Genomic DNA, 15,017 nt, shown 5'->3' on the forward strand with positions numbered 1-15,017 from the left:
AGGGGAGTGATTCATTCACTCCAAGGGAGATTACTTCTTGCTTCTTGGATGCAGGCGGCGTCCTTGTGACCATGGAGGATGCACAGTCACGGTTTTTGCAGAAATCCTGCAAGAGCTGGAGAAACAATGTTGCAGTGGGAGCCCTCCCAACTGGAAACAGTCTTGTCTCAGTTCCTAAGGCAGACCCAGCAGCGGTTCTGGATGCCAGGTTGCAGAAGAGTCTTGTTCGACGAATCTGAGGACCTACCCTCAGAGGGAGCTCTAAAGTAACCCTTAACAGTGGTTGATCACACTCTGTAGTGACCCGCTATCAGAAGGAGTTAGGGACGTTATCTACCAGGCCTAAGCAGTCAGATGCTCCCAGGGGCCTCTGCCCATCTTTTTTCCAATACGGCAGAATCAACTGGCCCTAGGGGAGGAGCTGGACAGGACCTTTGTGTAGTTTCGTGCCAGACCGGGAATCGGGACTTCCTGAACTGGTGCAAACTGGATTATGAAAGAAGGGCACGAAATGTGCCCTTCAAGGCAGTCTGGTGAAGCTCAAAGTCCACCCCACTCCAGCCCAGAAACACCTTTTTGCCAAGGGAGAGGTGGTTACACCTCTCCCTTGCAGGAAATCATTTGTTATGTCTTCCCATGCTTGAGTTAATCTCAACAGCAGGAGGGCAGAACAATGTCTGGGGTTGGCAGCAGCGTGGGCTGGCAGCCAGACCCCATAAGGCAGCACAGGCAGAGCTGGGGAATCCTCCAAGGAATTCCCACAGCACATAGGATCATGCAACTAGCAATGGAACCGGTGTAGTTGCATGACTACAACATGTTTTATACCAACCATGCCTAGGCTGGGAGAAGCCATTATGTAGTTGGACCACTCGTGTTGTTGACCAGTGTCCACTGCATAACTAAAGATGGCTTCCCGCACTTACAAAGCCCAAGGGAATGGATTCTAGGTTTGTAGGGGTACCCTGCTCATGCAGGGTATACCCCCACACTTAGGGACATGCACCCTCCCCTTAGGCTGAAGGGCCTACCAGAGGGGTCATTTACAGTGTCCAAGTGCACTGACTGCAATATAAGGCAAGCCTTGAATCTGAAGTGAAAGGTGCATGCACCATTTCACGCAGGCTGCAATTGCAGGCCTGCAGACACAGTTGGCATGGGCTCCCATTAGTGGATGACTATGAAGGGCTCTACAATATTATCATGAGAGAGCACATAATTAACAACTGTGTGTCTGACAAACTGCATCAACAGCTGGTGGACTCTGATCTGACCTCTCCCCAAGATTTGGGAAAGATGGCAGACAAATGGGTTCGCACCACGGTAGGTAAGAAATCCCATGGTGGGGTGCCCAAAAGAAGAAGAAAGCTTCTAAGTCTCAGAAGAAGGATGTGGACAAATCTAAAGATAAGATAAAAAGTGTCTTCTACATTCTTCTGGTGTTGGTCCAAGTCCTCCTCTTCCAAAAATAAACCTTGGTGCTTTTTGTGTAAGGAAAGAGGCCATAGGACAGGTGATAGCAACTGTCTTAAGAAACGCACCAGGAATAGTACTTCTACTGCTGCCCCTAGTGCCCTTAGCAATAGCACTGATAGTAGTACTTCAACCAAGGGTATAGCTGGGTTTACCTCTGGCACTGTAGTGGACTCTGAACTAGCCGGAGAAACCACTGAGGCTGTCCTAATATCAGAAGGTGGCATTGACCTTGCCCACTGCCTGCCTGGCCTCCTAATATGAGGAAATAGAGGGAGTACTCCCTCATAACTGGTATTGAGGCAGAAGCTTACAGGGACACAGGTGCCAGTATCACCATGGTGACTGAAAATCTGGTGTCATCTGAGCAACTTTTACTTGGTTACTATTACCAAGTCACAAATGCTGACAACATCACTAAATGCCACCCCATGGCAGTTGTTAACTTTAGCTGGGCTGAGTGGGGGGGGGGGGGGGGGGGGGGGGGCAGGGGTAAAAATGTTGTAGTGTCCTCTTCTATTCCTCTACAGTGTCTAATGACCAATGATTTGGAGCCTGGGCTGAAGTGGAGTTACAAGCCCATACAGCAATGCTGGGCATCCCTGGAAATGCCGTGACTACTACAGTACAGGCCAGGAAACAGGGTGAATCAGGAGCACCGGAGCCTTAAACTATGGACCAGCCATCTCCCAAGAAAAGAGGTAGGAAGGGTAAGAACTGACCCTCCGTCCAAAATTCAAGTGAGGATCAGTCTCCTCAGGGAGATGATCTTGCCCCTCGTAAGGAATCTACAGAGGAGCTTGGGCCTGACATGGCAGAGTTCTTGGGTGCAGGGGGACCCTCCAGGAAGGAATTGAGTTTGAAGCAGAAACCCTGCCCCTCTCTTGAAGGCCTCAGACAGCAAGCTGCTACAGAAGAGGCAGGGGATGACAATTGATCCTACAGCTTCTACTGGGAGAATGGGCTTCTTTCTTCTGAGGCTAGGGACCCCAAGCCTGGTGCCACCAGGAGGTTGGTCAGACCTCAGAATTTAAGGAGTTCTTACTGACCCTAGCTCATGACATTCCCCTTGCAGGACATCTTGGACAAAGTAAGACTTGGGACAGGCTTGTTACACACTACCACTGGCCCCACATGTCTGAAGACACCAAGGAGTTTTGTTGCTCCTGTGTTATCTGCTAAGCCAGTGGCAAGTCAGGTGGCACTGCAAAGGACCCCTTAATCACACAACCTGTTGTTGAGGTTCGCTTTGAGAGGGCAGGGATTGACATTGTTGGTCCCCTTGACCCTCCTAGAGCATCTGGGAACAGATTAATTCTGTCAGTGGTGGACCATGCCACCAGGTACCCAATGGCCATTACCCTTAGGACCACTAGAGCTCCTGAAGTGGCCAAGGCCCTCTTAGGAATCTTTTCCAGGGTGGGCTTCTCTAAGGTGGTTGTATCCAACAGAGTTACACACTTCATGTCTGGATACCTAAAAGCAATGTGGAAGGAATGTGGTGTAACATACAAATTCACCACTCTTGACCATCCACAAGGAAATGGGTTGGTCGAAAGATTCAACAAAACCATTAAAGGTATGGTCATGGGACTCTAAGAAAAACTCAGAAGGAGACAGGATGTCCTTTTACCTTAACTTATTTTTGCTTACAGAGAGGTGCCACAGAAGGGAGTGGGTTACAGCCCATTTGAACTTTTCTTTTAACATCCAGTTAGAGGTCCTCTTAGTCTTGTGAAGGAGGGTTGGGAGCAACCTCTCAAGCCCCCCCAAACAAGACATAGTTGACTATGTGCTAGGCTTGCGTTCTCGCACAGCAGAGAACACGAAGAAGGCTTCCAAAACCCTTGAGACCAGCCAGGAGCTTCAGAAGCAAAGGCATGACCAAAGGGCTGTGCTGAATGTTTACTGGCCAGGACAGAGAGTGTGGGTCTTGGAGCCTGTGTTCCCAAGAGCACTCCAGGACAAGAGGAGAAGCCCCCACAAAATAGAGGAGAGGTCACCTATTGGGCTGACCTGGGCACTCCAAGAAGCCCCACAGTGTGCTTCATGTGAATCGCCTTAAACCGTACTATGACAGGGCTGACATGAGCTTGCTTGGGTGCAGGGGGACCCTTCATGAAGGATCTGAGTTTGAAGCAGAAACCCTGCCCATCTCTTGAAGGCCTCAGACAACAAGCTGCTACAGAAGAGGCAGGGGATGCCAGTGGATCACACAGCTTCTACTGGGAAAATGGGCTCCTTTCTTCTGAGGCTAGGGACCGCAATCTTGGTGCCACCAGGAGGTTGGTCATACCTCAGAAGTTTATTGAGTTCTTATTGACCCTAGATCATGACATTCCCCTTACAGGACATCTTGGGCAAAGTAAGACTTGGGAAAGGCTTGTTCCTCACTTCCACTGGCCCCACATGTCTGGAGACACCAAGGAGTTTAGTCACTCCTGTGTTACCTGCTAAGCCAGTGGCAAGTCAGGTGGCACTGCAAAGGCCCCCTTAATACTTCCTGCACATCCGTGACTGACATTTGCATTCTGTAGTTGTGTCACGATTTGAATCCTGTCATTTTCAGGGGATATCATTCCCTAGCACACTGTAGTTTGAAGTCACTGGAAAACTGATAAATTCAGGAGTGGAGCTCTAGATCCACATTGGAAGGCTTGTAATAAATGTAATTGATGTCAGCAGGCAGGGGTGGTGCTTATATGCTGCTTTGCTCTGTCACTTCTGGGGTAGTGTAGAGCCAATTGGAATCTGCACGATGCCACGTGGCGGGGCACAGGAGCATTGCTATGAAAACAATCTTCTGACCCAGTCTGGCACGTGGGCGATAGCCTAAGGTGAGGAATCTTCCATTAGGAGTATCCATCACAAAATAACTTACAACATCTGGGCACACATGCATACATTGCACTGAAGAACTGAGACAAAGAGGCTAAATATTAAAGTACAGTGATAAATGAGGAACGATGAGGCAACCAAGCACAACAATAACTTGTAACTCAACAAGAAGGTAGGAATAAAAGAACTTCTGAGGCATTACTGAAAATGATTTACACGGCTAGGACAGCTTCATCCACCCATCAACACAGCAGAAGGGATAGGCCATCAAGAGTTCACAGATCCAGGATGCTCAAATCCAAAACACTCCCACCATCCACCTAGCATTTAAATAAACAAAAGCCTGACATTCTTAATTTTTGATAGCTCATCTGTTGGGCCTAAGCATGCTAGGTGAAAGCCTGCTCTGAGCGTCTTTAGGTAGGATCGGTGGCCGAGATATATGTAAAGTGAAAAAGTGGATTCCATGAGTCAAATGGGAGCAGGGTGTGTAAGGGGAGTCTGCAGTTTACTTAAAAAATAAGGTAATGAAACCAGCAAATGAACGTCACTGATCACTTGATGCAGGATTGCTTTCAAAACATGATAATATATTATCTTTATTAAGATCATTGACAGACCTAACTCTACCAGAGAACGGGGAGGTTTTTCATTTTTAAGTTCCTCTGATTAAAAAGATTTTAGAATACCAAAGTCATTCACCAAGGCTGGGAAGAAAAAATAGATAAATGGGCCAAACTAACCACTTACCTATGGTTGTTCTATATAGCTCTTTCAATATGAACACTTTGGGTTAGTAATGAACAAGTAACACCTTATTTGGTAGAGACTATATCTAGCTGCAGATTCCTTTCAATTATCAAACTGGATTTGAAAGATTTTTAATGAGCAGTACCCCCTGCATGGGACTAGGTGGCCTTCATTGGCTCCACATCCGTCGGTGTCACCCACGCCGGAAGTGACATCACTGTACCTCTATATGCACCACCCAGGTGGAGATGCCATTCGTGATCCACTAGGTATTTTCTGTGGAGTCTGTCTGCTCTGGAGTTCAGAGAGCCAGCCTCATGTTGAACCAACAGGGATACACCCTGCTGTTCCTGCCAAGTCCCGAGACGCAGAACCTCTTGACAAAGGGTCCATCGCTCGGAGCTCCAGCAGGATGATGTGAGACAAGAGTCCTCTGATCTTCACCTCTTCCAGAATGGCCACTCCATCCCAGGAGTTATGCATCTGTCACTAAAATCAGATTTGGTTGGGGAAGGAAGAGGGGTCTGCCTCTGACCCAATCACGGTTCTAAAGCCACCACTGCAGGTCCTTTCCAGGTCCCTCCGAGATCTGGACCATGTTGGAGAGATTCCCCTGATGCTGCATCCACTGAAACTTCAGGATCCACTGCAGAGCCCACATATGCCATCTGGCACGTGTCACCAGCAGGATGCAGGAGGCCAGGAGGCCCAAAAGCCTCAGAGTCAATTTCACCGAAATCCAGGATAGAGGCTGAAACATCGATAGCCTGAATATCCTGGACCTGCCACTTGTGAGGACAAGCCTGAAATTGAACTGTGTTGGGAACAGCTCTAATGAAAGCAAGCATCTGAGAGGGAGTCACGTGTGACTTTGGCACATTTATTGTGAACCGCAGAGAATGCAGGATGTTTGACTTAGTCTGGAAGTGGGAGACGAAAGCCTGTGTGAGTCTGGCTTCAACAGCCAGTAATTGAGAAAGGGGGAGACTGAAATCCCTGATCTCCTAAGATGAGCCGCAACCACTGCCATCACCTTTGTGAACACCTGAGGGGCGCTAGTAAGGCCAAAGGGGAGCAGAGCGAATTGAAAATAATTGTGGCCTACTGCAAACACAGCCGATGGGCAGGCAGGAGGGGGATGAGAAAATAGGCATCCTGCAAGTCCAAAGCTACCATCCATTATCCGGGGTCGATGGCAGACAAGACCTGAGCCAACGTGGGCATTCTGAATTTCTCCTTCTTGAGGAACAGATTGAGGGCTCATAGATCTAGAATGGGGCGAAGACCTTTGTCCTTTTAGAGAACTAGAAAGTAGTAGGAATAGCAACCCCAGCCTATTTCTGGCACCAGAAAATGTTCTATGCCTTCCTTGGTCAAGACAGCCGCGACTTCCTTGTGGAGAAGGGCAAGATGATCCTGTGTCAGCTGATCGTGAGATGGTGCCATGGGTGTAAGGGTAGTCTCGAAGAGGGAGGAGCAGCCCCTCCGAACTATCTGCAAAACCAACCTGTCCAATGTTATGGACTGCCAGTGGGGTAGGTGATGGCGAATCCTGCTTGGCGGGGGTAGGGGACTGGTGGCTGAGTGGCCAGAGAGCACACGCTCTCGTACAAGCAGTAGCTGGGAAGCATGCACAGCACAGTGGCTGGCCAGGAACAGGCATGGGTGGAAGACCCTTTAGTAGCCACAAAAGGAGCGACAGGCAGATTGGTGTGGGCATGGGGCCCACCACGAGGCCCAAGGTCCTGGCAGTAGCCCAAGAGTCCTTGACGTTCTCGAGCTCTGAATCTGGATGGTCTCCAAAGAGAGAGATGCCATCAAAGGGCATGTTCATAAGGCAAGATTGGACATTCCCGACAAGCCAGAGATCCTCAACCAGACATAACACCTCAGTGCCACTGGTTTGGAAATCACTGTGCCTAGTGAGTTAGTCGTGTCAAGTCTGCAACGAATTGTGAACTATGCTGCATCCCTCCCATCGGCAACAGCTTGAAAGAGTACAGTGTGGGTCACCTCTGGAACATCTGGCAGCACTTGTGTAACCGTGTCCCACAGGGTGTGGAAATAATGGCCCAAAAGGCATGCAGTGTTCAGGTACCGCAATGCTAGGCTGGCGGAAGAAAACATCTTTGCAAATTAATCCAGCCTCTTGGATTCCCTATCCAGGGGAGTGATAGGGAAAGGGCAAGGGCCGTATGAAGTTAAGGCTTGAACTACCAAGCTCTCAGGGGTAGGGCGTTGTGTGAGGAAAGTTGGGTCCCAAGGAGCGGGCGATGTAGGTGGCCAATCGTCCTATTCACAGGAGTCCCTGTGCTGAGTTTGGTCTAAGTACCCTAAAGGATGTCTGTGAGAGTATCACTGAATGGGGTTAAGGGTTTGGATTTGGAAACTCCCATCTGTAGCACCCCTGTCAAATGATTAGTCCTGACTGCCACGGAGGATAGTTGAAAATCGAGGACCTCAACTGCCCTCTGCACTACCACTGTGGAGGAAGTTCTCTCCTCCATAGCCACAGTAGGGGGGAAAAGCAAAGCAGTATGTGGAGAAGTACCCAGTCAGCTGGCTTCATTCTGAACCTTCCTCGTTAGGGTGGTATTCTAAAGAGTCCAGCGACCTCTCCCAGTCCTCCCCGAGGACTAGCCCAAGGGAATAGGGCTCAGGGTCCGACCTAGGAGGCAAAGCTCCTGCCGGTGCTGGAGTTGGTGTTGGACAACACACCCATCCGATTCCATGTCGGAGTCAAGGGATAACAAGGGGGATGGCACTGCCGGTGGGCGCAGATGGCGTCGGGAGCGTTGACATCAGGGTTGGTGCCGGTGAAGGCTGAGATGGTACAGCCCATGCCGGTCCAGGACTGGATCCTTGGGGGCCCATTGGCGTGGAACCCGATGAGGCCCATTCCAAAGGCACACCAACAGGGTCTCACTGCCCAAAAATGACTCTCTGAATTGGGCAGGGGTCACTCTAGCTCCTGGAAAGCCAGAGAGGTGTGGAGCCAGCTCAGGAACAGGTTCCAAAGAATGAGGCCTAAAATGCCAATGCTCCCTTGTGCAGTCGGTCAACAGTCGAGAAGTCCACAATTGGACTCTGCAACCGGTCCCAGGACCTTCCCCTCGACTGGTACCTCAACCTGCGTGGAATTTCGTGCCAGGCCACCATCAGCTTTGGGGAACGTAGGAGGCTGGCTCAGTGTATGGTGTACACCTATAAGTGAGGCACTCTGTACTAAGTCCAGGCAACCCTTAGTGATAGTGGAAGTGGTTCAAGATAACCAAAGATTTCAAAGGTTAGCTGTGGAGAGCAGCTAAGGCTTAGCTGGGATGGTGTAAAGCAATTGTAAATACCACATAGGTTAGTCAGTGATGTACATTCAAGAAAGAACCACACCAGTGTTAGAAAAATAATGTGTTATTTAATAAAACACAGGCACTAACCTAACTTTGGTATATCTCCTAACCAGAGATATACACACAAAAAAATATACTTAGAAACAGGCAAGTAAAGGCATAAAAAAACATGGGCCACTATGGGGAGGCCAAACTGTATACTAAAAAAAACAGGAAGCGAACATCACTACTAACCAAGACTACCACCCAAGGATCTTCAGGACTGGTGGAGGAACTAAAACACCAAAAGTAAGTAGCTAGGATTCGCGGGCGCCCATGTGCAGAAGTGTTACCCAGGTCGGGTGTCCATAGGATAACATAGGGAAGCCGCAGTTAGAGTGTTTGTGTTCCAGGACCCTTCCCAAAGGACCCCAAGGAAATCTGTTGGGTCAAAGGAGGTTCAAGGGTGCCCCCACCTGTGGATACCCAGAGAAGTGGAGTACCTACACCAGGGAGCCCAGATGCACAGGGGTGAAGTCGTGTTGGAACCTCCCATTACATTTAATGGGAACCTCTGGTGTCCAGCTGCTGTTGTGGGGGGTCAGTGATCAGCAGGATCAGCAACAAGCCAGAGCAAATGCAAGAAAGCACTGCAAGAAGTGTTGCAGGATTTGGGGGCCAGCAAGGTCCAAGGGACTCAACCTTTGTAATTAAGTCAGGGCCAGCCCTCAGCAAGCAGGAGAGTTATCAGTAATCACTGGAGATCCCAGGAGGACCCTCTGGCAGAAGGTACAGGGAGTCACAGGAAGGCCTCACCAGCAGAACGAAGATCTGTTGCAGGGGTTGCAAGGAGGATGTTGTTTGTGGAGCTGTGTGATGCTGGTGGTTGGGGCTTCTTGGAGCTAGGAGGTCTTTGGACTGAAGAGCCAACAATCCTTGGCAATGACAAACAGATGCAGTTCCAGGCAAGCAGCTCCAACGAGGGACCTCAGACTTCTCAGATGCAAAGAAGACAGGTCCGACCTCTGGAGAGCCACAGAACCACAACCTGTGTTGTAGAGCCTTGAAGAGTCCGTAAGACAGCAGGATCCACAGACCGGTCATCAACATTGAGGTGCCTGCGGATGCAGGGGAGTGACTCCTTCCCTCCAAAGGAAATTCCTTCTTGCTGTCCTAAGTGCAGGCAGAGTCCTTGTGACTCTGGAGGATGCGCGGACACAGGAGTTGCAGAGTCCTTGCAATGCAAGGGGACAAATTTGCATTAGAATCCCTTCTATTAGTTGCAGCCTTGTCTTGGTTCCTGGCAGAGTCTAGCAATGGGCGAGAGCAGGAGACTCCTGCACTGGAGCACCAAATGTGCCCTTCAAAGCAGTCTGGTGGCACTCAGGAACCTAGCCCAGAGACGCCTATTTCTAAATGAGAGGTAGCAACATCTCTCCTCTACAAAAAAATTATTTGTTCTGCCTTCCCCTGCCCGAGATAAGCTCAGCAGGAGGGCAGAACAGTGTCTTGGGTCAGTGGCAGCACTGGTGTGCACGCAGACCCTGCAACGCTGCTCAGGTAGACATGGGGAAATCCTCTAAGGAACCCCCTTCCCCAGTACATGGTATCATGCAACTAACACCAGAATCGGTGTAGCTGCATGATTCTAACATGTTTGATACCAAACATGACTAGGTTTTGTGAGGCCATTATGTAGCTGGACATCTTGAGATGACCAGAGCCCACTGCATACCTTAAAATGGCTTTCCCGAACTTACAAAGCCCAGAAAATGGAATCTGGGTTTTAGGGGCACCTCTGCTCATGCAGGGGTGCCCTCACATTTAGAACCAAGCACCCTGCCCTTGGGCAGAAGGGCCTACTTTAGGGGTGACTTATAGGGTCAGTGTGCAGTGACCATGACATAAGATGAACCTTATTTCTGGGGTGAAAAGTTTCATGCACCATTTCACTCCGGCTGCAATGGCAGGCCTGTTGCCATAGTTTGCATGGGCTCCCCTGGATGGCATAATACATGCTGCACCCCATGGGGGACCACTCGTTTACTAATACCCTGGATACCTAGGTATCATATTCTAGGGACTTACGGGGGTACATCACAGTATGCCAATTGTGGGGTGTAAAAGTTGCTTACCAACTAAATTTAGGGGACAGAACACTGGTACTGGGCTCCTGATTAGTAGGAGCGCAGTGTACTACAGTTAAAACACACTGGCACCAAGCAACAAGCGGGAGTAACTATGTCAGAAAGATCCTACTTTCCTACAGGGACAACTCCCTCAAAGCCGATGGATGCATGGACCAGCAATCGGAGCATGACTTCAGGTCATGGTAGCGCTCTAAACACCACAGACAGACGAGGTGCAGATCCGTCAACGACATCAGCCGATGACAGGCTCCACAGGCCTTAAAACCCATCTCCCTGGACGACATACCTGACACACCAGGAGGAAAACCTCAAAAATAGGTGACAAAGCGTCGAAAAACTTCAGTCAAAAAAATGACTGAAGGGTAGCTCTTTTCCGGGGCAGCGCAAGTTCAGGCGCGGAAAGAAAACAAACTGACGTCTGCGCGCCTATATAGATGTCGCAACGTCACTTCCGATGTGGACAACGGCAATGACTGCTGTGGAGCTAATCAACGCCACATACCAGTGTGCAGGGGTACTGCTCACGAAAAATCTCCCAGATCCTGTATGATGCCTGGGGAGAACTCAAAGCTAAGTAACCTACAGCTAGAAGTCTCTATCAGAGAGTCTGGTACTTGGCCCAGTTTGCTGAGCTACTGCAGGACGGATTGCAAGACGCCAGATGCAAACATTTCCCTGTAAATAGTGAACTGAAAGGCCAGGAAGCAGATGACCTTTCAGCGCCATGGAGAAGGCCACCCAGAAAGAGGACCACTGCAGTTGAGCCCAGTAACCCTTGTCTGCCCTTTGGCACATTGAATGGTCTGACAACAATACTAATTCCTTCTATCGCCCTTATTTAAACTCAAATAGAAATTGACAAATTGTAAGATTTTTTTTGCAGAAAATTCGCAATCCTGAAAATTGGATGATTATGTTTCACAATTTAGACATATTCTTCAAACATTAAAAATAGTGACAATATCGTACCTGATCTGAATCCAGAAGGCAATAGTTAACTCGAAGCTGTACCAACTGTGCTAGAAGGTCTAAAACTTGTCTCTGAAGCTGCACAGATGTTGTTGTGGTGTACTGCTTTAAAGCTTTAATAACAAGTGGTTCAAATAACCGAATGTGATTATGAATGGTATTCTGTAATGAAAAGTAACATCTGTGTCTGTCCTTTCATAACATCAATCAGCACATATAGAATTATCAAGACATATATTTAAACACTAACCCAATTTGGAATAACAGATATATTAAAAATGACACTTTTAGCCATGATGTTCGTTATACTAATAAAGAATTATTCTTCTGTCAAAACCTATATTCATCATTTATCTTACTAGAAAAAGATAATATTTTTAAAATAATCTTTTTTAAATTTGCTTTTGTAGACAATTTTCCGAAAAGGTACTTTATTGACTTTACAGATATGCAGAAATGTACATACTGCAATTACATCCCCAAAAACACACCTCCCCCACTTCCAAACAATGGGTATAACACTACAGCTGGCACTGACAATACCGATCAGACTAACTTCTTACTCGTAATAAAGCATCTAACTTGCCTCATATTTACTTCCCATCACATTCAGTTCCCACATTAATGTTTCCATCGCTAACACTGTCCATAATTCCCTCCACTCTTGTACTGTCAGAATGTTTGTTGATTTCCACTGTGGGCAATAAACTGTTTGGCGGCCAGTGTCATATTCATAATTATTCTCCAATTTGTATTAAGATGGATCCTTAATCTTGGTGTGCCAAAACCCCAGTATCACTTATTGCAATGTCAGCTCAGATCCCCTAACCTGCTACCCACTTAATATATTACTTAGAACTTATTTGCAAAACACCTGTAACTAGGGACATGACATCCATGTATGTAAATCTTCTCCTTCCGTAGCACAATTTATCCAAACAAAGATCCTATTTATTTACCATTGTGCATATGCTTCACGTTCATAGGGGTGATATGCTCTAACATCATATTGGTATACACGGATCCTCTGTTCTGTACACAAACGCTGTAATTGATGTTTCAAGATAGAGGGGTTCATTGCAAGCTGCCACTGTATCAGGAGGTTCTGATCTACGAGAGCAGCATGAATATTGGAAATTAGTAGTATAGATGACAAAGGGCCTTTCCGATTGAGTGAAAGATCTACATACTGTCTCCCTGCACCTAAGTTACACATCCCAGTATCCTTGGTCAAAATATTATATACAGCCAGTTTTTTGTAGATGGAAGTCCTTTTCGATGGGACAAACCATCATGGTGAAGTTTTAATGCCACCAGTGATTATTTAGAGTAGTCTAAAATGCAGACGAATCCACGAAAGATATGCAGTTCCAGAGAACTATCAGATATAATGTATCCAACAAGATAAAGGTTAGAATACTTCATTTTTTACAACCAATTAAACAACCTTTTCTCTGAAATTGTTTGTCACATTAAATACCTTATCTGCACGATGTTTTGTTGCACTTGTAATACTTGTTTTCAGTTGAGAAGAAACTTTCTGCAATACATCAAACCACCTGGCAAAAAACAAAGATAGCTGGAGTAAAATGTGTTCGGCCAATACAAACAAGCCTATAAAATGCTTATAAAATGAATAAGAAATGTAGGTGATTCTGATTACTTTTGTGGGTGGGGGATGTGAAATAGCATCTCAACCATATCACATCTCCCCAAAAAATATATTTTAAATTGCAGAGTACCAAGGTGGAACGGGGAGCAGACAATATACAGCATTTCTCCGGAGTACTTAGGAATTCAAGCCATTACCGTGGACATAAAGCTAATGCCGTGAAACATAAATGGACATTTCAAGTCGAACCATTCACAGAAGAGAAGACAATAGCACCTACCGAATGATAATGGGACTCCAGTGAATGATTTAAATAATTGAGGAATGGAAAACTGAGTGTTTAGAAACAGCTGAAAAGGAAGGAGGCTACTTGATAAATCAGACTTAAGAACTGTGGGAGAAACATTTGCTACAGCTGCACTGAAAATTTAGAGAACAGAGTGGGTTGATATGGAGTGCCTCGGGAGGCCAGGTGATGGGGAGGAGGAAAAGGGTGGCTGAGAAATAACTACTTTTGGCAGCCATAAGGACTAGATTTAGGTACAGATTTCAAGGAAACCTCATGGACTACTGTGAGAACACACATTGATTCTGCCCTTCCATAATAATATAAGATAAGGACATATTAGATGTATTTAAAAGAAAAAAGTATTTACCTGTAACACTAGCTCTGCAACATTGGTATCTTAAGTAGATTCACATGCTTGAATCATTCCCTACTTTTAAAGGAATACCTAGGTTTGTGAACATAGCAATAGACAGAAGTAACAGTCACATAGGAAAAACAACAGTGTTTATTGGCATATTCAGCTAATTGGAAACTATTCAACATTAGCTAATGAAAAAAATGTGCTGAGCTCTCCACAAATGCCAGAGGCCACTACTAAGTGCTACGAAATACTATCACCTGGAGCCTGGGGAATATGAATAGGCATAGAAGGAAAATACGTTTTAGTGGTTAGCTGTTCACAGGAAAAACAGACATTTCCATGGTCTTCCCGTATCTTCAGTTGCTGCATCATCACTTATGTGAACTGATGAGCTGCAATCCATAAAAATATTTTTTAGACGCAATTACAGTAATAGCAGTAAGCAGAGCCTTAAACGTGGCACCTTTTCATTTACAGCCATTCAGGGATGTGGAAACTGACCTTATTAATGACGGGAAATGTTTGAGGTTATGTGATTGACTATTATTCAGTGGTTGTGACTTTTGGAAACTAAGAGAAAACTGCATTGGTTTGTCACCCAGCTGTTCCTTCCAGACCACTGCAAAGTAGCTAAAGATATATTTGCAGATTGTTGTTGGAGTTTGTAGGGCTGCTAGAGGGAGAGGCTGGCGAAGTATCAAAAGACAGCACCATGGCAAGAAAAAAACAAGTATAGGAAAAGCCAAACTATCGCAACGTTTTGCTGCGAAGCAGCCTTTTGCCAGTGTTGATCAGAATTGGCAAAAAGAGACTAAAAGATGAAGGTAAGACTGTTCCTGGTGGATACTCTGGTGGGAAGACCTTGCAGGCTTCCACGGTGTGCTTTTTGGCCAGTGCGTAGCAGATCTTAATGCAGAGGAGTACCCACCTTGACAGCCCTCTTTTGCACTGCCCTGTTCTTTATCGCACCTGAGAAGCTGACAAGAGCTGATCTATCAAATAATCTTTCGTCTGGTTGATGGAACGACTTGAACCCTCTTTGAATCACTGTAACAGAGCCCCTCCTTTTCTTTCGAGGGAAAAGGCTAATCAAAGAACGCAGACAAGGTGACTGACTGGCATTGGGAAAGTACATAACAACTCCAAGTCTTCAGCGTCAATTTGAGCAGGAAGAAATTAGTGTAAGGCATATTCACTAACAGCACCTGCAGCTCACTCACACAGTATACCATGGGGATGGCGATAAGAA

General features: G+C 46.8%; 1 protein-coding gene across 2 annotated transcripts in view; it reads right to left on the reverse strand.

Moving 5' to 3' along the window:
• HTT (huntingtin) overlaps window positions 1–15,017 on the reverse strand; it is a 1,416,422-nt gene that overhangs the window by 790,856 nt on the left and 610,549 nt on the right. For both annotated transcript variants that reach the window (XM_069203496.1, XM_069203501.1), the window contains 2 exons: window positions 12,987–13,065; window positions 11,507–11,668 (listed from right to left, as the gene is read on the reverse strand). In XM_069203496.1, coding sequence (XP_069059597.1) covers window positions 11,507–11,668; window positions 12,987–13,065 — 241 coding nt within the window. The remainder of the gene's footprint in view (window positions 1–11,506; window positions 11,669–12,986; window positions 13,066–15,017) is intronic.

Source organism: Pleurodeles waltl, chromosome 1_2, assembly GCF_031143425.1.
Source record: "Pleurodeles waltl isolate 20211129_DDA chromosome 1_2, aPleWal1.hap1.20221129, whole genome shotgun sequence".
In the NCBI taxonomy this organism is placed as follows: domain Eukaryota; kingdom Metazoa; phylum Chordata; class Amphibia; order Caudata; family Salamandridae; genus Pleurodeles; species Pleurodeles waltl.